Source organism: Sorex araneus, chromosome 3 (genome assembly GCF_027595985.1).
Source record: "Sorex araneus isolate mSorAra2 chromosome 3, mSorAra2.pri, whole genome shotgun sequence".
NCBI lineage: Eukaryota > Metazoa > Chordata > Mammalia > Eulipotyphla > Soricidae > Sorex > Sorex araneus.
In genome coordinates this window covers 168,173,830-168,194,855 of record NC_073304.1, presented here as the reverse complement: position 1 = coordinate 168,194,855, position 21,026 = coordinate 168,173,830, and the positions used below count along the sequence as shown (strand labels likewise).

The 21,026-nt window shown below is 53.0% G+C and overlaps 1 protein-coding gene across 8 annotated transcripts in view; it reads left to right on the top strand.

Moving 5' to 3' along the window:
- Positions 1-21,026, top strand: part of CADM1 (cell adhesion molecule 1) — a 373,107-nt gene that overhangs the window by 307,187 nt on the left and 44,894 nt on the right. For all 8 annotated transcript variants that reach the window (XM_055129871.1, XM_055129869.1, XM_055129874.1 and 5 more), the window contains exons 5-7: positions 894-1,052; positions 14,019-14,118; positions 18,016-18,188. In XM_055129871.1, coding sequence (XP_054985846.1) covers positions 894-1,052; positions 14,019-14,118; positions 18,016-18,188 — 432 coding nt within the window. The remainder of the gene's footprint in view (positions 1-893; positions 1,053-14,018; positions 14,119-18,015; positions 18,189-21,026) is intronic.

Genomic DNA, 21,026 nt, shown 5'->3' with positions numbered 1-21,026 from the left:
ACATTTCAATTACAATTTCAATTATGTAAATCCATTTAGTTACTTTCCCTCTTAATTGTTGCTAATGGGGGTGGGTGAAGGGGGTTGTTTATATCTCTATCAGTGATTGAATTACTTAGGGTTTTTTTGTTGGTTTTTTTTTTTCTTTTTTGGATGATGTCCTGGGATTTCGCAGCCACGTGGTGGACCTAGGAGACGTTTCAAGTTTAGATGTTTGTGGGAGTGAGAATGTTTCTTCTTTCCTCCTTCCCAATGTCTAAACCAGGAAAGTTCTAGTTCCCCCCCCAACACCCACTTTTTTTTTCCCTGGGTGGTTGTAGGATTAAAAAGACATGTAATATATTTAAACTGAAATATGTTTTGAGGAATGGCTTTTTTTTTTCCTTAAATAGGGTGCTGCAGAGTTGAAAAGTAGGAAATTGTCCTGTATCCGTGTCCCTACCAACAGATCACTTCATGCCACGTGGTCTCCAAGCCATGCATGAAGATCACAATAGGGTGGGCCCTGACCAATAGGTCAGCGGGTGGGGCCCTTGCCTAGCATGTGGCTGGCCCAGGTTCGATCCCTGGTACCCAGCAGGAGTGCTCCGGGGGCCAACCCTACCTGCAGAGCAGGACTAAGCCCTGAGCACCTTCCGGTGTGATTCCCAGTCCCCAAGTAATGAGTGAATAAAACCATACTGTTGGCCGGAAAGACAGTCCAGGGGTTAAGGCATTTGCTTTGCAGGTGACCGTCCCAGGTTTGATCCCCAGCATTGCCAGGGCCCCCAAGTTCTTAAACTAAATGAAACTAAGCACAAGGTTGGGGGCAGGGGACGGGGGGGGGGGGGATGCTCCCCCAGAGCAACAGAAACTCACTCCGCTCTGGTTCCCTGCTGCCTTCTGCCCCCCAGGAAAGTCGGAGGTGGAGGAGTGGTCCGACATGTACACTGTGACAAGCCAGCTGATGCTGAAGGTACACAAGGAGGACGACGGGGTCCCCCTGATCTGTCAGGTGGAGCACCCCGCCGTGACCGGGAACCTGCAGACGCAGCGCTACCTAGAAGTGCAGTGTGAGTACCTGGGCGTGCAGTGGGGGTCTCTGGACATGCGGTGGGTTCCCTGGGTGTGCAGCAGGGGCCCCTGGAAACACACTGGAGAGGTCCCCGACCTGCAGTGGGGGCCCCTGGTATGCAGTGAGGGTCCCTGGACGTGCAGTGGGGGTCCCTGGAAACACATTGGGGAGTCTGTGACCTGCTATGAGGGTCCCTGGACGTGCATGGGGGGGGGTCCTCAGCTTGTAGTGGCCAGTGCTCTAGCTAAGTGCTCCCCTCCCTTAACCCCCTCTGACACCACGCCCGAGCAGCACCTGGATCACGGACATTTCCCTCTCGCAGTTTTGGGGGCTGAGACATTTAGGGTGAGGCCCCTCCCCCCCACCAGGAGCCAGTGACCGCCCATGCCCCTGCCCTCAGCCATGCTGGTGGGGTGCCCTCGAATGGGAGGGGCTCAGGCTCTTCTTAGCAGCTCGACTAGCTCGCCCCCAAAGAGGAGGGCTCTGCACTATTCATGGAAGAACTTCCCTTGAAAACCCCAGACATCTCAAGGAACGTCAGGATTTCACCGTATGAACTTGGGGAGATGGAAACAGGCAAACCTTCGGAGCGCCCCGCCCCGTATTCCGAGGGCATGGGATAGCACCCACCTAAACAGGCTTTACAAGCCTTTGGTTAAGAAATAATAATAATAAGTGTTCATTGGATTATTTTACTGAAACGTTGCCATATTACAGTGCGCCAAGGAGGATTTTTGAAAACATTACATTTAACCCAATGTAGAAATCTTAAATGATTTCAGTCTGTTCTTGCACGCCACTTGGTTGCATTTTGTGTCTATTGACTACCATCATTTCTATGCCAGCTTCCCTAATTCCCCCTGCTTTATCCCACCCATTCACCCCACCCCACCTCACCCCCCACCCCCCCCCCCCCGCCCCGACCCCTGCCATCCCAAGTGCAGAATCTTCACTGGAGGCCTTGCATTTTCCTGCCGCCCCTGGGACTTTGTTCTCAATTACACCTTCTCTCCCGCTTTTGGCTAAAATTAGAGCCAGGGCATGAAGCTCTTTGGGATCAGGGCCACACCCGTAATGGCCTCATCAGCACCAGCCGGGTCCTGGAGAGAGCATTGTGTCCTCAGAGCGCCCCTCGCTCCTTCCCTCGCTCCCTCCCTTCTCCTGCTTATGAGCACGCCAGCCGTCAGGTCCGATCTTGCGCCAGCCCGTGGTCTGGCCTCTCCGAGTTCTCCGTCCCGTTCCACGTGGCTTCTGTGAGGTCCTTGCCGGAGGGAATGGGGCTCACCCAGAGCACTCAGAACACTTTCTTTCACGTACCCTTGACCTAGTGGTGTGTGCACAACCCCCCTCTTCCAAACCAGGCCATATTCACAGGGTCCAGGAATTAGGGTTCGGGCATGTCATGGGGGGCTGAGAAGGGGGAAGGGTGGGGAAGGGAGGGCATTCAACCTGCTGTCATCTTTGTCTCATATTTCAGTTCATCAGCAAAAGAGAAGGAGGGGGTTGTAAGAAAGTGGTAGCAGTTGCTTCTAATGACTTTTCAGTCTTTTGGCTACCCTCAGTTGCCAAATGTTGCTCTTCAAAGGTCGTCCCTTGCCTACCTTCTCCTATTCTGGGAGCCGGGCTCAATTTAACATTATATAATGCAGGTTTTCTTATTAATTCATTTCATCTACTTCATTATGTAGCTTCATTATGGGCATCATGCTTATAATTTTCATATCACTAAAACTATTGTGGTGTAATGTTCCTATAATGGGAAAACAGAAATGATCAGATATTATCTAAATTGGCAGATAGTAGATTTTTTGTGGCTTTGTTAATATGTGATTCATTTAAGCAAACTTAATATCCATTAACTTTCCATGTAGGGGCCCATTAGCTTTAATAATACATTAGCTCCTTTTGTGAGACCTGAGTAGATCCTCAACGAGTTCCCACCCCTAAACTCTTTAGTAGGTTCCCAGAGCATCTTCTAAAATAGGAAACCTATTCACCCACCTACCATATCGCACTCATCCCCCAATGCAGTATCTCCCAAGCCCAGTACCTCCACCCCCTGGAAGACCTGGCCGTGCTCTTCATCGGCTTTGTATTCTGCAGTGAGATTCGTCCTCCTGGGAAATGGGATAAAGCTCCAGGCCTGAATTCAGAGGCCAGAGAGATAGTACAAGGGGCTCGGTCCCCCTCTGGGTCAGTCTGTGGCCCTACCTGTGATTGGTCCTTAGGCACCGCCCGCAGTGACCCCTAGGCACAGAGCCAGGAGGGAGCCCTAAGCTCAGCTGGTGGTGGTCCAAAAGCCAAAATTCAAAACAGGACCATTTTGAGTTCATTTAATCTTACAAAGAACTGCAGGAAAGTGGCGTGGCCTTCCAGAGTCGGACCCCATCCGTTATCCATTCACCGAGCATCATGGGGCATCGGGGTGGGGACTCCGACGGGATGTCCGCCCTTCCCGTGGGATGCTCTCTCTGTAGCCCCCTGCCTTCTGGCCTGTTAAAGGAGACACCTGGTTGCATGGCATTGGTTTGCTCACATGGCACCTCCGCTAGGAGACGCTCTGCTCTTTGATGCAACACACAACTTCCCCTGGAGACTCCACCGCTTGAAATGTATGTAAGGGGCGGGGAAGGAGGTGGGGAGGAAAGTCTTTGCATAAAAGGAGATTAAAATGGACAAAGCCTCCCATTAATCTGAGCAGCAGCGGGGGAGAGGGTCTGGGTTTGCATCTTCAGTCAGATTTCCTGGACCCAAGCAAGCCACCTGAAGGGTCCTGAATGCCTGTCCTAGAGCATTGCTGGGAACTTGGGGTCCCCAGGAATTCCTTCAGTCAGACGTGGTCGCAAGGGTTGACCTGGCTACATCCTACTTCTGAGCCCCATTCTCCCTGGAGACACAGATGCCGAGAGTGCTCCCACAGCGCTGGGGCTGGTGCATTGGGGTGCAGACTCAAACCCACCCCTCCCAGGGGGTCCTGTCTCTGTAGACCCGCCTTCTGGCTCTCCTGTTAAAGGAGACGCACGATTACGATGACGTTTGGTTTCCAACCTGCAGGCGTTTGAAGCTTCTTGAGCCAGCAAGTCACAGCCTGCTTTTCAAATTCGCATAGTGTACTCTTGGGGTCACATATTATTAACCTTCCTGGGATCTTTGACCCTTTTCAGAAACTTCTGGTTGCTGGGGCTGGAGAGACGGTACCGTGGGTAGCTTGACTTCCACGCGGCTGACCCAGGTTCGATCCCTGGCATTCCATCTGCTCCCCTGAGCACCACCAAGAGTAATTCCTGAGTGTAGAGAGCCAGGAGTAAGCTCAGAGCATCGCTGGGTGTGGCCCCCAAAACAGCTGCAACAACAACAACAACAACAACAAAATCAAAACCGCTGGCTGCTCTGAAAGTGAGACGAAAAAGAACAAAATTCCACATCCACATTTTGTTTATGAGTTAAGGAGTCTTTCAAGTTTTCCTAACTTGAGCCAGTCAAGGGGTCTTACGTAGTCTTATTCAGAATTTTTCTTTACGTCACTTTGCTATAACTTGCATTTTCATTTTATGGCTTCTATTGATTATTCCTTGCTTTAACCTGGACAAACCGTGTGTAAAACTATCTTTAAAGGGCTGGAGCGATAGCACAGCGGGGAGGGCGTTTGCCTTGCACGCAGCCAGCCGACCGGGTTCTAATCCCAGCATCCCATATGGTCCCCTGAGCACCGCCAGGAGTAATTCCTGAGTGCAGAGCCAGGAGTAACCCCTGTGCATCGCCCGGTGTGACCCAAAAAAAAAAACAAAACAAAAAAAACCAAAACTGTCTTTAAAACAAATTTTATTTGCCAGGTCTGTCTAATGAGCATTTAAAAGAAATGTGCAACTCTTAATTTTTAATGTCTTCTCCTTTGCCACCTTAAAAAAGATTTCTTATATTATTCGTGGTAAACGTTCACTTGCCACCCAGGCACTCGTATCGAGAATTTCTCCACTCTGGGTCCAGCAGACCACCTTAGGGGTGGGGGTGGCGGGAGGTGTGGGGATTGGAGTCAGACTTCTCCAGGGGCCTGTGGGGGCCTCTAGCCTCATCTGAGGCAGATGGTGATTAACCAGGATGCAAGCAGGACGAGGGACCGTACTTTGGAGTTCTCTATAAGTTGGATCCTTTCTCTTAAGAACTGAACTTTGGCGGCTGGAGAGACAGTGCCGCGGGTAACACTTCACACATGTCTGACCTGGGTTCGATCCCCAGCTCTGCATATGGTCTCCCAAGACTAGGAACGCTCCCAGAGTGCAGAGCCAAGAGTAGGCCCTGAGCACCGCTGGGTGTGGCCCAAAGTCCCCGTTCCCCCCACCCCCACCCCACCCCACCCCACCAACTTTTTTTAAAATTAAAATTAGCACAGCGGGAAGGGCGTTTGTCTTGCACCGGGCCGACCTGGGTTCGATTCCCAGCATCCCATATGGTTCCCTGAGCATTGCCAGGAGTAATTCCTGAGTGTAGAGACAGGAGTAACCCCTGTGCATTGTTGGGTGTGACCCAAAAATAAAGCAAAAAAAAAAATTAAAATTAAGAATTGCATTTTTTTCCCGGAAGTTGTGTATACTTACATTGTGTCCCTGAAATATGGGACTCTGTAAATCTCGCACGCCCGTGAGGAGGGGGAACATGTTGGGGGTCTGCCTTTCTTTCCTGAAGGGACTGGATTTTACTGCCGGGAAGACACGCTCAAACAGCTTGAAACTGCTTTTGTCTGTGGACTTAAGTCCTAATTAATTGAACACAGAATTTCTCGGTGTTTGTGAGGCTCCTTATTTGTGATACGAGGCGCAATTGTTGTGTCCAATTATGTGAAAAATCAGCCAGATGTGTATGTTGTCATACTTTTAATAATCCTTAAGTTTTTGGTGAGGCCCGATATTAATTGTGTAGTATGCATTGAAGTGATTAACATCAATGTAATTTATCATCTGGAGATTTCGGAACATAAATAAATGAGTTGTTTTGTTCAGCAAGGTGTTGACCCCTCCAGAATGAGTGCATTCAGGGCCCCCCCTTTTTTTATTATAAATATGAAAGGCACCACAATCAGCCAAGTGTTCAGTTACTTGATTTTCTGGGGCATTAGCGCTCCTGCTTCTGACATTTCCCTGTTGGGTGCTCGTTTGCAAGCTCATTAATAAGGTTTTTCTCACAGGCACGTCGAGAACATACAGTAGGACTCAGTGCTCTGGCTTTCATTCCAGGCGCAGCCAGGAGACCGCAGCCACACGCAGCTAAATGTTTAAAACACAAAATAATTACGCGTGCGAGCTGGACTTCAGAACGTTCCTGCCTTAGATGTCGGGCGGCCAGTGGCCTCATCTGTGAATGTTCTGAGCTCTGTGACGCTCCACTCTCTCTTCGTATTTTTTTTTTCCTGCTTCCCCCTTTTTCTTTCTTCCTTCCTTCCTTTCTTTCTTTCTTTCGAGTGTCTGTGTATGGAGTGATGCTCCAATTTACAACCTGGTTGATTATGGCCGAGCACGATACAGTCAGAGCTGCAGATCTGAGGGAGCGGACTCTGGTCCAATAAAAGCCCGTTTGAGCGAGAACAGTTCACTGTCTGAGCCGTAAAGGAAACGGTCTAAATAGCATCAAGGTGGCAGCATGGGGCGACAGGAGCTGAGGATTCAAAGTGGAGCCGCGACCCCCCCGTCAGGGGTCCCACAGGCCGCGCCGAGGGGGGAGCCTTCTCAGGGAGGAGGGGGATTGAAAGCCCTGGAATCACTGCTGCCCCCCCTCACACACACACATACAGAGGAATCAGTGCTGTGTCCTACTCCCCAGCCCTCTCCACACACACAAACAACACACACACATACACACACACTGGACTCGCTGCTGTGTGTGCCCCCATTCCCGAACACCCCCCCACACACACACACACACATACACTCACACACACACACCCTTGCTCTTTAAAATGCTTTGCAGAAATGTCATTTGGGGAAGGTTCAGTGTATCTGCCTGTTTGTTTTATTTATTTATTTTTGGGGGGTGAGGGAAGGGGGGAAAAAAAGATGGAGAAAATCCAGAAAGGAGCTTAGGAAAGAGAAATGGCAACAAAGACTCCAGAAAATGGGTGTTTAAATGCCTCCACTGCTCTGAAGGCGTTCACCCTCTGACAGCGGACCTGGGTCGTGGGATCATTTCCGAGGGAGATTCTTGGCTCAGTGGAGCAGGTGTTCTGTGAGTTTGTCCCTGACTCTGCTCATTCGGGTCCTGAGAAGGCAAGGCAGTTGGGTTTCTTTTCTTTTCTTTTTCCTTCGTTCCCTCCATTGAGGGGGAATTGGGCCCCGAGGAGCCACACGAAGCCGGTTCTGTGTATGTGCCAGAGTAAATGCTTCTCTGGTCTGACGACTGTGCCCTGCAGTGCAGGAGGGAGAAAGTGTGCCCGGGCGCTGGGCTCTGCATGGGGGGCGGCAGACTCGGGATCCAGCCTGCTCCTGGCCGCACTTCTCAGCGCCTTGCTCCTCCTCCTCCTCCTCCTCCTCCTCCTCCTCCTCCTCCTCCTCCTCCTCCTCCCCCCCTCCTCCTCCCCCCCTCCTCCTCCCCTCCATGCCTGTCCTGTCGCCTGGTGTTTTAGTCTTATTTGTTTTTGAACAATATGCATTTTCTCCCACTCCTCGTATTTTATTTTTGAAGCAATGAATTGAGTTTCAGGTGGGTGAGTTCTGAAATTTATATTCCTCATGAAAAGTAATCAAGGTCTGGAGACCCCCGATTCCAACGAGACTTTCACCTGCCGTGTTCCGTTAGCACAGAGCAGCCGTGCGCCCGTGTTTCCGGCACTATCCGCTCTGAAGGCGGGTGGAGCTGCACTGCCGCAGGCCCAGAGTGGGCAGGGGGCTGGCGAAGGGTTTCGAAGGACGGGGTAGCCAGTGGGCCCAGTGCTTTGCGGGAGACTTGAGTGAGCTTATGAAGTCACACACACACACACACACACACACACACACACACACACACACACACACACACACACACACACACACACACACACACACGCACGCACGCACGCACACACTGGCTGACCTGAAGGATTCGGGCGAGCGTCTCTAAGGCTCTCGAAGGCTGACGTAGCCAAAAGTGCACTCTCCGTAATGTGCACATTTGCTTAATGCTTTTGAAGTCAAGGTCAGACGTTGACTCTGGAAGGTGAAACGCTTGTGAAGCTGGACCTAAACATCTCAAAAGAAAGGGCCAGGCAGCAGCCTCGGGAAGCTCCCCTGAAGAGCCCAGCCTGGGGATCTGCAATCTCCCCGACCCCCCAGAAAGGCTCGGCCAGGAATACGTGGGGGAACGGGATTACATGTCGCCGAGCCCTGCAGAGTCCCTGAGGGGACCCTCGGTGCTGGGAACTAACTGCTCCGCTTGACTTTCCTAAAGGAATGCGCCAGCCACTAGCTCACCCTGCCCCGCGCTAGCCACGACCCGGAGGGAGAGCAGGGTACTGAGTGAGGTGGCTCCGATGACAGGAGCCCCCGTCCCCCCAGAGCCGGCACCCTCAGACCCGAGAGGAACCCCTTGTCACACTCACCCGGGGCCAGGCTGCCTCACCGTGACCCTGGCACGCCCCCCGTCTCCCGGGGAGTGCCCCTCCCCACTGGAGCTGGCCCCGGGCTCCTATCGCCTCCCGTCACGTTGACAGTGCTTGACCCGGTGCCAAGTGACGGGTGTCAGGCGCATCCATGGGCCTGCTCCTACTTTCCCAGTCCGGAGCAGAGTGCTCGGAGGAGCGTGTGTTGTTTCCTTTCTCATCTCTCCGCCTGGCCGGTGGGAATGAGCCACTCTGTTCTGAGCACCCAGGATGCAGAATGCTGCCAGCTTATCTTCAAGAGCCAACGTTTCTTTTTATTTCTGTGGGTTTGTGGCAGGGAGGGGGAGAGTCCACGCCTATACACGGTCAGACCTGGCAGTGCCTGAAGGGGCCGTGCGGTGGCCCAGCCGCGTCCTGGACCCCTGCATGCAGAGCACGAGTCCAGCCCGCCAAGTGTCGCTATCCAGGCCCCAAAGCCGGCTCCTTCTGTAGGGAATCTCGGAGCCAGGAAGGATGCTCGTGCCCAGGCAGTCCCGCAGGACAGTGAGCTGCTTCTGGGTGCGTGCAGCGCGCACCCCGCTTTCAAGGCGCTGGAAACAGGACTTGCCGCCACCGCATCCCAGAGTGAAACTTGACTCTGCCGGGTCAGCACGGCATTCCCGCAGCCCCAGAGCTGCTTGCTACCGTGGGAGAAAGAAAGAGCATGGCACTGTGGTGGTGGGGCCCGTGCTCGGAGGGCCCCTGGGGAGGGGTACCAGAAGGCACTCGCCCCCCTCCTGATGCCTCAGCCCTCTGACTAGCACCCAGCTCAGACCACATGTGCCAGAAGAGGCCCTTCCCCTGCAGCCAGCAAGATCCAGGGCTGCACCATGACACACGGATACCCGTGACGATCACTTTCACTCGGGAGGGCTCCGTGGGATCATCCCTCATCCCTGTCCCCTGGTGGGACTAGGCACACTGTCCCCAGTGCAAAACTGGGCTCCCGGGACAGCCGAGGTGGCCGGTGGGGTGGCCCTGGTGCCGAGTGTCACTCTATGGTTCATCTCTTCTTGGCCGACAAGCCACAGGCCACCTCCCGGCATCACCTCAGCCCACGCTCCCCGACCTGGACACACAGGTGCTGACCCAAACCTGTTTCCTGGCCACCTGGCTCTGCACCCAGGCCACGCCCAGCGGAAGGTGAGGCCGGAAATGGTCAGCACTTGGTGCCCTGGCATCCTGTCCCCTGGCACTGCTGCTTGGGCATCTTGGAAGAGATATGACTGAGGGGCGTGGAGTGCCTGGGACCCCCGTGGCTGCCTGGCTCCTGAGGGAAACCGGCAGGGGCACGGGCCCAGCGGGGGAGGGTGGCCCCTGGAGGGTGGGGTGCAGGGACCGACCCCCTCTCTGATGGCACTCCGAAGCACCATTGAGTCAGAGATGACGCCCGCTTGCTGCTCCGTTCCTGGGGCGACCTAGAGAGGAGACGGGAGTTCCCATCGACACAAAAAGAAACGTGTGAAATGCAGATTCCAGAGTCTTGAGTTCCGGCTTCCGTAAAGATCTTAGAACGCCGTGCTGGGTCAGACTGGCATGAAATCAGTCGCCGTCTGCCGGCGAGCCAGTCTAACCAATCCAAGGGTTTCCCTTTATACGTACATATTCCCCTTTATAGAAAGAGCAAAGTATATGTAAAAAGGGTTTCCTCAAGTTCCAGCGTCTTCCTCGGCCCCTTGCTTTGACGGGCCACTGCAGTGGTGTGCCTCGCCTCGCCTCGTCCCTTCTTAGCCTCTGCACAACTTTGACTGATGAACAGATTTTTGTCTGCTATAGAAGTCATGCTAAATGTCTTTCATGGCTTTTTTTTTATATTCACATTAAAAAAAACTCAGTATATTATGAAAACCTCAGATGCCTCGACCTAATTGATGGGTGGTTGGTGATGGCATCTCTGTAACTAATGTCCCATAAGTGCACAGACCTCACTATTCTTCTTCTTTTTTATACAGCCGGTCCATTTTCCAATGACATTAAGTCACCCTGAGCCATCCATTCTGGACAGTGATGGCATTTGGGTACAGAGCGTCGACTGGCTTTTAGCCCTGTACCCTACACCCTCAGCTGAGGCGTAAAGCCATCCCCAAGAAAATGTGCTGGGCCTTACCTCATTACTCCCAAATAAATCTTGGAGTCTGGTTCTGTTTCAGAAGAGACTTGGTGGGTTATAACATGTGATTTATGGACATAATTAAAATATAAGCGATGAGCTCTGGGCTATTCAATCAGCCATCTGGAGTGTTCGGTATTTTGACGTGCTCATATTGTAGTCAGGGTCTTCCTGGAAAGATGCCACATGTCTGGGTTCTGGGGACCCCAGGGGCACCCCTGGTTCCTCTTTCACTGTCTTCCCGTTGTTCATCGATTTGCTCGAGCGGGCACCAGTAACATCTCCATTGTGAGACTTGTTACTGTTTTTTTGGCATATTGAATACGCCACGGGTAGCTTGCCAGGCTCTGCCGTGCAGGCGGGATACTCTCGGTAGCTTGACGGGCTCTCTGAGAGTGATGGAAGAATCGAACCCGGGTCGGCCACTTGCAAGGTAAATGCCCAATCCTAACCGCTGTGCTATCGCTCCGGTCCTTCTCTTTCACCTATTGAGAATATTTAGGTTCCTCTTCCGGGCTCTGGGAATCCAGGTGCCCCCTGGGCTGGGCGTGTTGGCAGCTTCTCTCCCCATGGTCGGATCAGATGCCTGTAAATACTCGGCTCTCAGACCGTGAACCCCTCTGCACGGGGCGCCCCAGGTTAGCCTGGATCTCTCCCGATGCCTCTTAAGGCAACATGGCAGCTCAGCCATTAGGAAATGGTCGCTGCCTCTGCAGAAACCTGAAGTAAATTGAGGGAGAAAATCAGTTATGAAACTTAAAGGTGTGTTTTCGATGGCTGTGTTCTTTCCTCTGGCTTCCCAGATGATTTCTTTCTGCTGTAACTTTCAGATCTAGCAAGCTTCCTAATTAATGTGAGTAACTGACAGCTGGTAAATATCTATTATAAGAACTTTAAAAAAAAAAAAAGAAAACATGTAAGACAAATCTAGGGGCACTGAAAAGGTAGGCTGGATAGACATCCAGCACTCTTATTCGTGGAAGTTGAGCCTGTAAGACCCTCGGTGCGCTGTGTTGAAAATATCCCCTCTCTGTTTGCTTGTAAATCAGGCAAAGTGGGAGAGAACCTTCCACGGAGCCAGGGAGCTTTCTGCTTGTCCTTAATTAATGGGCTGCAGTCAGCAGTGCATGGAAATTGTAGCCCTTTGGTGGATCAGAGATTAACCTCGAAGCAAATGTTATGTTTTAGCCCAAATTTGGGGCTTTAAATTTTGCCTCGCCCAGGGCGATTCATGAACAGGAATGACAAGGGTCTCTCGCCGGAGACTCTGACGTGTTTCTGAGCCTGAACATCGGGGACCGGCTCTGTCCTTGACTTTGGCTTTCAGAGGCGTTGCTTCCATCTTTATTTTTCCTCCAGGGGCTTGTCTCCTGCTTGCAGTTCACGCGGGGACTGTTGTGTATGTTTTACCACCAAACCGAAAAGGCCAGCTCCGTCACCCCGAGGTGGCGCTGCGTCCCTCGTGCCAGGAGGGATCCCCGGGCCCCCCAGGCTGCCCGCCAGTGCCTGGCCAAGGTCATCCTGTTTCTGGCTGACGCGTATTTCTGCCCTTCTCTAAGGACCGCCTTCCCGCCCCCTTCGCAGTCCCTAGAAACCTCAACTGCCGTGTGGTCCTTAAGCATTTCCTGTGCCAACAAGTCCAAGAATAGACCCGAGAGCCTTGCAAGGGTCAGCTCGAGCTTTCGGGCCGATTAGCTTGCGTTCCCTGGCAAGTGACTTGGCTTCTCGGAGGGCGTTACGGACTCCCTGTGTGCAGTGAGCACAGGGATCCAAGAAAGGCTCTCTTGAAAGGCGCCAGATGCCATGGGGCTTTCCGAGACAACACAGGAAGATCTGTGATAGGAACAAGACTGTAAAATACCTGGAAAGGAGCCGTCCCCAGAGAGGGTCTCCTGGGGGTGCCTCCCCCTGCCCCCCGCCCCCGGCCGTGTGCGGGCTGAGCTGGGCTGAGCCTGGCCATATTTCTCTCCCACCTCATTCCGTAGGATGCATGTTAATGAGCTCAACCCTGCTCGGGCGAGGCCAGGGGGCTGTTGTTCAGGCCGTGCGAGTGTCTGAGAAAGTAAAGTTATGGAAATTGTTTTGACCTTTCGGCCAACTGATGTCTTGCCCTCTCCCATGTATTACACGGGGGTGCATTTCCAAAAATATACATTTACAGAGCCCCGGAATTAAATGAGAAAACTGGGCTTGGGGATTAATCGCAGCTTGGTTCAGCCTGGGGTGAGGGGGGGTGAGGGGGGGCACCTTCCCGGCCTATTTATAAAAAGTGTTTGTCTCTTCAGCAAAGTGAATCCCAGCCCCTCCCGCCCCCCTGCTCTCTCCTTCCCGTCCACTCACCTCCTACCTAGAATAGGAGGTTTGTGAGGACCTGGTAGAAGCCAGCACCGCCCCCTCCCTTACCTAGCTGCTTCACTGTCGGAAGCAAGATGTGCTCGGTTTTCATCATGGATCACCGTGGGGAAGTGTGTTTGGAATCAGAAATCCCTTCCATCACATGCCTAACAGCTGTCTCTCAATGCACTCCCCCCACCAACACTCCACCCCTGCAACCTTGGATGGGTGGTTTCAGAACCGAGTTCCCTTCCCGAAGTTCCCATCCCTACAACCGGTCTGGTCCTGCCGCCTATGATAATTCCTGCCCCTGTCAGCCCTTGTGGACTGTCCATGTCCTTCCTTCCATGTTTATAATGACCCCGAGTCCTTAAGGGGCCTCCCCCGCCCCCTCGATCCTTTTCTTCTTCAGCCCATTTGAGTGCGATTCAGAACTTTTGCCTTCGCCTTGGGGAAAAAAATAAAAAGCCGAGCACAGAGCCGGCACCCTTATTAATATGCAGTGCCACGGCATATTGTCACCTAGTAATATATGATATATGATAAGATGGATCAATTTTGAGCGCCACCAATATCTGTGGTTTCACCTCAGCATGAAGGCAAATGAGTTTCCTTTAGCTTGAGTGAGTTTGCAGATAAACTTCAATGTAACAAAATGTATTTCACAGGAAATGTTTGATGCAGCGCCGTTGGCTTATGCATCCCTTATCTGTTGGCGGGCTCATTCCTTAGAGTTATTAGTCAATTTAATTTGAGCAAATGCCAGGATTACTCACTAATTAGAAGGGTATTCCTGCAGGCACGGGGGTGAGGGAACAGCCCGCCCTGGTCGCCTGGGTCTGGCGGCTGTGTGTGCGTCTGGTCTTGCCTGATGATATCATTTGCTAAACATTCTGCTTTGTGTTGTTGTCACACAGATAAGCCTCAAGTGCATATTCAGATGACTTACCCTCTCCAAGGCCTCACCCGGGAAGGGGACACGCTCGAGTTAACATGTGAAGCCATCGGGAAACCCCAGTAAGTTCTGAAGGCCAAGGTTGGCAGAGGGTCACAAGCAGTAAATGTCACCACGCACAGCTGTGCATTCGCAACTCAGCAGCTTGTCACCTGCCTCCTGCTGGAAAGGACGGAAGGTGTTTTTGGAAGTGAAAAAGAATATTCTGCAGAAAGGGGGAGTAAATATCTGTGGTTCTTAATGGCCAGGATGGGGAGAGAGATGAACCCCCCGCGCAGATGGAAATTGCAGCTAATTCTATTTTATTATCACCCACATGACTGTCAGAACTATTTTTCTCTCTCACGCACAACGTAATCCTAATAAATTTTTGGTGTGCCCACAATCTAATGATCTATTTGCTACCTTCTGTGCTAATGTCTCAGCTGCTGGGGAGATGGCTTTCAGCCTTAAATTGAGCTGCCGGCAAATGAGTTCGCTCTACCTTTGATTGTGCTGCTCCTGCCCTCAGACAGTGAGAACTTGCCTCCGAGAAAATGTTCCTTTTTCCTGGGTCCGGGGACTTGGGGTGGTAGTTGTTTTTGTTTCTTTGGACTGTGCTGCCAGGTGCTGGGGGGGTCACCCCCAGTGGTCCAGGGAGCTGCCGGCAAAGTACAGGTGCCAGCTGTTAGAGCCTGTTAGCCCTGGTCTGAGATGGGTTTGCTTAGTAAGGTATGGTTTAGGGATTTTTCTCAAAAGTGTGTGTGTGCGTGTGTGTGTGTGTGTGTGTGTGTGATCTGTCTATGTGTATGTTTTTCTGTGTGTGTGCACACACATATAAACACATAGCATTACACAGGAGAAAAGGACCAACACTTCTATTGAAACATATATAGAAGCCATTTCCCGTGTCGCGGGGAGGGTGCTTGCCTAGCACATGGCCAACCCAGGTTCAGTCTCATGTCCCATATGGTCCCTGAGCTCTGCCAGGTGTAGTTCCTGAGTGCAGAGCCAGGAGAGCCAGGAATAACCTCTGAACATTGATGGGTGTGCTGAGAGACAGACACACAGACAAACAGAGACCTAGAGAGAGACAGCAACAGAGAGACAGGGAGAGAGACAGACAGACACACAGAGAGAGAGAAACAGACAGACCTGGAGACAGATAGAGAGAAAGAGAAAGAGAGAGAGGGAGAAAGACAGAGAGTGACAGACACACAGACCTAGAGACAGACAGAGAGCGGGCGAGAGAGAAAGAGTGAGCAAGAGAGAGAGAGAGAGAAAATACATGGAATCCCCTTCCTGTACCCCTGCTCAGGGCCCATGAGTGACCCCACGTCCGCTTCGCCTCACCTTAGGGCCGACCCCATTGAACTTGGAACGAACAGGGAAGGCCCATCTCTCGAGGAGAGTGGGGATTGCTCTGATTGTTTCTCAGCTGGAGAGAGTCCAGTCCGCACAGTCCAAGAGGGACGTTCTGGCCACTGTTGGGATGGGCTCTCCTGTGGTCGCGGTCCCCACCCAGAGCCTGGGCTCCCTCTGCCGTCCCTGCCTGGTGCTGCCTCTCGTGGAAGCCCACTCGCCTGCCTCCTCCTCGGGCTTTCCTGCTTCCCAGAGCCCTCAGGTGGGGTCCCCATGGCCCAGCGCAGGGACCCTGCCCGGCTGGCACCCCAGCACCCAGACAGTCGGGCATCGCCCCTCCCGGTGCCCACCCCGCCCCGGTGCCTGGGCCGACCCGAACCCTCTGGAAACAGCGTTTCCTCACGTGAGAAGCGGGCGTGCCTCCTCGCTGCCGCCGGCCCCCAGCCGAAGCACCATCTTTTCCTCCCGGGAACCCCGCGAACCACCCAGCGCTTTCTGCGAACGGTTCGGATTAGGCCCTAGTTAGCAGCTTACCTTGCAACCCAGTGGAGGGGAAAAAAAAAACTGCTTGCGGGCCCCTTGGCCACCCGCAATACCTGTATTCAGCCACATTAACCACATTTACAGTCCCTGGCGCTCAACCCTATATTTTGTTTCTGTATTTCCCCCTCGAAGAAGGTAGTGTGTTCAATTGAATGTGCCACGGGGACAGTAAATTACACGTTTCCTGCAGGACATTTATGCCAACGAGGGTATTTGTCCGTCCCTCTGAGACGGGAGCGGGTCTGTGGCCGCGCGAGCAGGCACGCGGGCCGCGGCCCTCTCCCTTCCGGCACGTTACCTATTTATTTTCTCAAGAAATTGCATACAATAAAAATGGTAATTTAACTCGCCATTAAATGTTGTGAATATTCTCGGCACTTACCCCCACTGACGGTCTCAGCTGTCAAGCAGCGGGACGTGGGGCCTGACGGCCAGCCAGACCCAGGCGCCGGTGCCTGTGAGGAGGGCATATGCGCTGCTAATTCTTAAATAATTTACTGGGCCGTGATGACAAACTCATGTGTAATTAAAGGGGGGGGAAATGTACCTTCACATCCCATTTGAGAGCTGGAATGCTACCTGGCAGGGCTAACAGGAGTTTCCGTTCACCATTAAGCCGGGGTCTTCAGCCGTGTCGCCGCTGAGGCACCTGGAGGGAACGGTGGGGACGGAGTGGGAGAGCACGGCGAGCTCCTCTCTCAGTGCTCCTTCCTTGGAAAGGATAGCCTCCGGGGCGCGCTGGCAGTGGCCTGGCTTCCGTTTCGGGGGATTTGGAGGGCAGGGCCCTGGGCCACGGCTCAACTTCTGTGAATCGATATTTTTTTTCTTTTTGGGTCACACCCGGCGGTGCTCAGGGGTTCCTCCTGGCTCTGCACTCAGGAATTACTCCTGGGCGGTGCTACGGGATCCTGGGGATCGAACCCGGGTCAGCCGTGTGCAAGGCAAACACCCTCACCTCTATACTGTCACTCCAGCCCCGCTTCTGTGAATTGAAAGTCTGCTTTGGCCCCTGGGAACGGTTTGGATATTCTCTGCAACTTGCTTTGACCCAGATGGGGACAGTTTTGGCATCTCCGATGAGCAGCTGCCAAGAGCTACGTCCACAGCACATCCCAGGGAGCTCGTCCCCTCGAGCTGGAGTGTATGTTTGGGCGGTGGGGGTGCTGGTGTTCCCCACGAGGAGAACGGGTAGCGGTGTGAGGCAGGCAAGGAAGAAATTTTACTAAGGGGCACAGAAATAAGGGGGTGCGGGCTGCAGAGGGAGGCGGCTTATTGGAAGGGTTAAAGCAAAGGCAGGAAGGGCCAGAGAGAGGGTGGTACCGAGGGTGGGCACCCAGCTTTCACACAGAGGACCCGGGTTCGGTTCCCAGCAGCCCCTACAAGCCACTGAGCACAGAGTCAGAAAAAAGCCCTGAGCACTGCCAGATGTGGCACGCCCCAATCCTAAATAAACAAATACACACTTAAAACATTAATAAAGGAAGTCATTGCATATTTCTGGGAAAGAGACAGGTGTTGCCACCCCCCGCCCCCCCCCCCCACACACACAAACTGCAGAGACCAGATGAGAGAACTATTACTCAGATCTTCTAAATGTCCATTACTAGGCAAGAATCAGATCCCACCCCCCGCCCCCCACCCCCCACCCCACGCTCTGTCCTGTCTGAAGCGCGGTGAAACCACGTCAAATAGAGCGCGCTGATTTATTTGCTGGAAGACAGAGACTCCTCGGGCAGCCTCCTCCTGGCTTCCCAACATCCGGTCACGTTTCTTCGAACACGGTGATTCTAGGACAGACCCCTGGGAGACTTCCCGGGCGTAATGCTGCGAACTTGCCACCGTCCTGCTGAGATACTCAGCTACCAAGTTGTCCGAGATTGGGCTTCAGTCAGACAGTGTCCCAACACCCGCCCATCCCCCGGCGTGCGTCTCCCAGCACCACTGCCCGCCGTTCCCCAGGGCCGTCCCGGTGGGCCTCCTTAACCGATTCGTCCCACGTGCGGGCGAGAGGTCCGAGGCCGACGTCTCCCTGAGGACCAGTAACAGAACCCGTCTCTCTCGTCTCGCCCCTGCAGGCCCGTGATGGTGACATGGGTGAGACTCGATGAGGAGATGCCTCAGCACGCCATCCTGTCCGGGCCCAGCCTGGTCATCAACAACCTCAACAAAACCGACAACGGCACATACCGCTGTGAGGCGTCCAACGTGGTGGGCAAGGCCCACTCGGATTACATGCTGTATGTATACGGTACGTGAGACGCTCGCCTGCTCCCCGGCCGCTCGCGGGCCAGGGCACGAACCCAAACCCAGTTTGTTTTCTTCCAGAACTTTCCAAAAGAGCCTGGACTGAGGTGGTCCCCAGAGCTCCCTGCCGGCCCCCTCCTCCACTCCACCTCCACTGAGTGCAGGGCTTTCTTCTATGCCTCTCACTTTTTTTTTTTTTTTTGGAGGGGACTGGGGGTTCCTGCTAGTTCCTGTCCTGCTGTGTGCAAGAGCTGTGTCCTCCGGCACCGGCCATGGAGATTATGTTAGAAATAATGACTGCAAAACCCAGCCTTACCAATTAACGGCTTTCAGCTCAGAGAGCGTATTCCCCACTGGTGTTTTCTTATGATACCTGGCCTAGCCTTTCTTCTGCTTTGATGAGCAGAAATATCCTATTCTCAGCAGGAAGCAGTTACCTTCCAAAAGATGTTGCAAGCCAGTAAGTAACTGGGGGTGGGGGGAGCAGTGGGGGTATAAAGTCGAAGGCCCTTGGTAGCGACAGTAACCCACCTAGAGTCACTGCTTTAGACACAAGTGACTGTTGATGCTTTTTTCCCCTCATGTGCTTATTTTCTTAATATCTTTTTTACAGGGTAATTAAAGCCTATTATTCATTCCATTCGCTGAGCCACAAATATTTATTGAGCATCTACTGTGTGCACGAAATTTTTAAACGTCATTTCCCTTTTCTAGCTTAACCGCCAGCTTTGCGTGGGGTGAATAGTCTGCCTTGCTGCAGAGTGCAGTGTCTTGCTAGTCTTAGGATGACAAATTGACTCTCTTCTGTCCAATTGAAGCCTCTTGGTTAGCTTCATTCCAGGCGAAAACACTCATGAAATGACATGACCCCGAGTAAGGAACCAGAGGCAGGGGGATCCCGGGGTCTCATCAATATTTGAGTATGTGTGTGCATTTTCTTTCTTCCCTTGGCAGTGCAGAATGATCCAAAGACAAACAGAGGCTGACGTCCACCCCTAAATGCCCCAGCGAAATATTGCACATTCCGGAGAGCCTGGCCACTTTCCTTGTGGAGCACAGAGGAGAAGTCGCCTTTTTGCTGAAAGGCGCATGCTTGACCCTTCACACTGACAGGGCTGAGCATTCTCCTGGGCCTGGTCCCAGGAGGGCCCCAAGATGCCAGGTCTGTGGGGCTTAGCCTGCACGGAGAACAAAAGCACCACGTCTTAGCCCTACCCGTGGTTCTAGGTCTCTGAGGCCTGTTTTCCTGGCACATTACTCTGCAGAGAAAACGCACACGGCATGCCGTTGATTCTCCCTGTAGATGTCGTTGAGTTTGATCTCCTTGAGGGGAAGGAATGTCACGGCCGTGGAAGAAGGACCAGCAAGCTAGACATGTCACCCACACTGCAGCTCTCCCCGGCCCGGGCCCCTGACTGCTCATCTCCGCCCACAGCTAGGAAGAGAGTGGACGGGGCGGGCAGGGAGACCCCCTTCCCTGTGGCTTCTATAACCAGCCCTTCCAAGCCCTTTGCTCTCTATGTTGGCACCCCCCCCCCCAAGTTCCTTCCATTGCCGTTAACCAAGTTTCCAGAACGCCGTGCAGCTCGTTTTACAAACGAGATTGCCAGCAGCCCTGACAGACTGCCCGGGGCCTATTACATGCTTCCCTGAGTCCCAAGACTAGGTCATTGGGAGGGGCGCACTTTTGATGCAGGCGACCTACTGTTCCCGCATCTCGAGACGAGACCCCTTGGGGAGTCTGAGGGACTCCATCATTCCCGAGCCTCGCTCTTCCTTGGCCTGCCTTCCCGCCCGGTGGTGACTGGCAGGTGCCGGATCATCTCTCCTCTGCGCAGCAGCCTTGGGAAGAGGCGTGTGATCGCCCCCTAGGTCACAGAGGGTAACACGGAGCTTGAGGGGCCAGGGACATAGAGTGGGCGCATGAGGCACTCGCCTTACGGGACGGCCGGCCCTGGTCTGACCCCCATGCACTGCCAGGTGTGGGCCCTGAACCCTATCTAAATAATGAAGTATGGAAGTATCACGTCATTTACCCAAGCCCAGACAGGTATGAAGTAGATTTCAGAACCCCCCCAATTTGACTTCAAGGTCCCAGCAAGATATGGTTCTTTCTTTGGCATTAGTCTTATTCTCACTGCACCCCCGTAGGCCAGCCCTCTCCTTTGTAAATGGTCCTTTTGGAATTAACCCTTTGGGTCAGGGCACCTTATTCAAAGTCTGGGAAACAGGGATTCACCTGTTTACACCTCTCTCTCTCTCTCTCTCTCTCTCTCTCTCTCTCTCTCTCTCTCTCTCTCTCTTCTCTCTCTCTCTTTCTCTGTCTCTGTCTCTCTCCTGTGTCTCTTTCTGTCTCTGTCTCTTTCTCACTTTCTCACTCTCCAACCCAAGATACTATGCTTGTCCTCACCTAGGAACTCGATCAAGCTCTAATATCCCATCGCCCTCCCTTCTCTGGGGCTCATAGAAATTCTTGGAGTGACAGGCTCTAATCCTGAGAGACTACTTGTCTATTAGCAGTCCATCATCTTGAGTACATTTTCAGAGGTGACCAACTGTACGAGCACAGTAACTTCCAACGTATTGCCTGAACTAAACGTTAACATGGCCTCTAAAACGTCTAGTTCTCTGGGAGTTACTTCCGTCCTTGGAGTACCTAGCTGGCTGGCGCCCCGGCCTGTTTGATTTCGTTCTTTGGGCTTCTGTGTGGCGGTCATTGGCCATTAGCTGCCAGGCTGCATTTCCTTAAGTGGTGGCCTCACATCAGCCATGGTGCTAGGAGAAACCGGAGCTTTGAGGTTCTACCGGTTAACAGACTCTGATTCATTCAGGTCACTCGAGC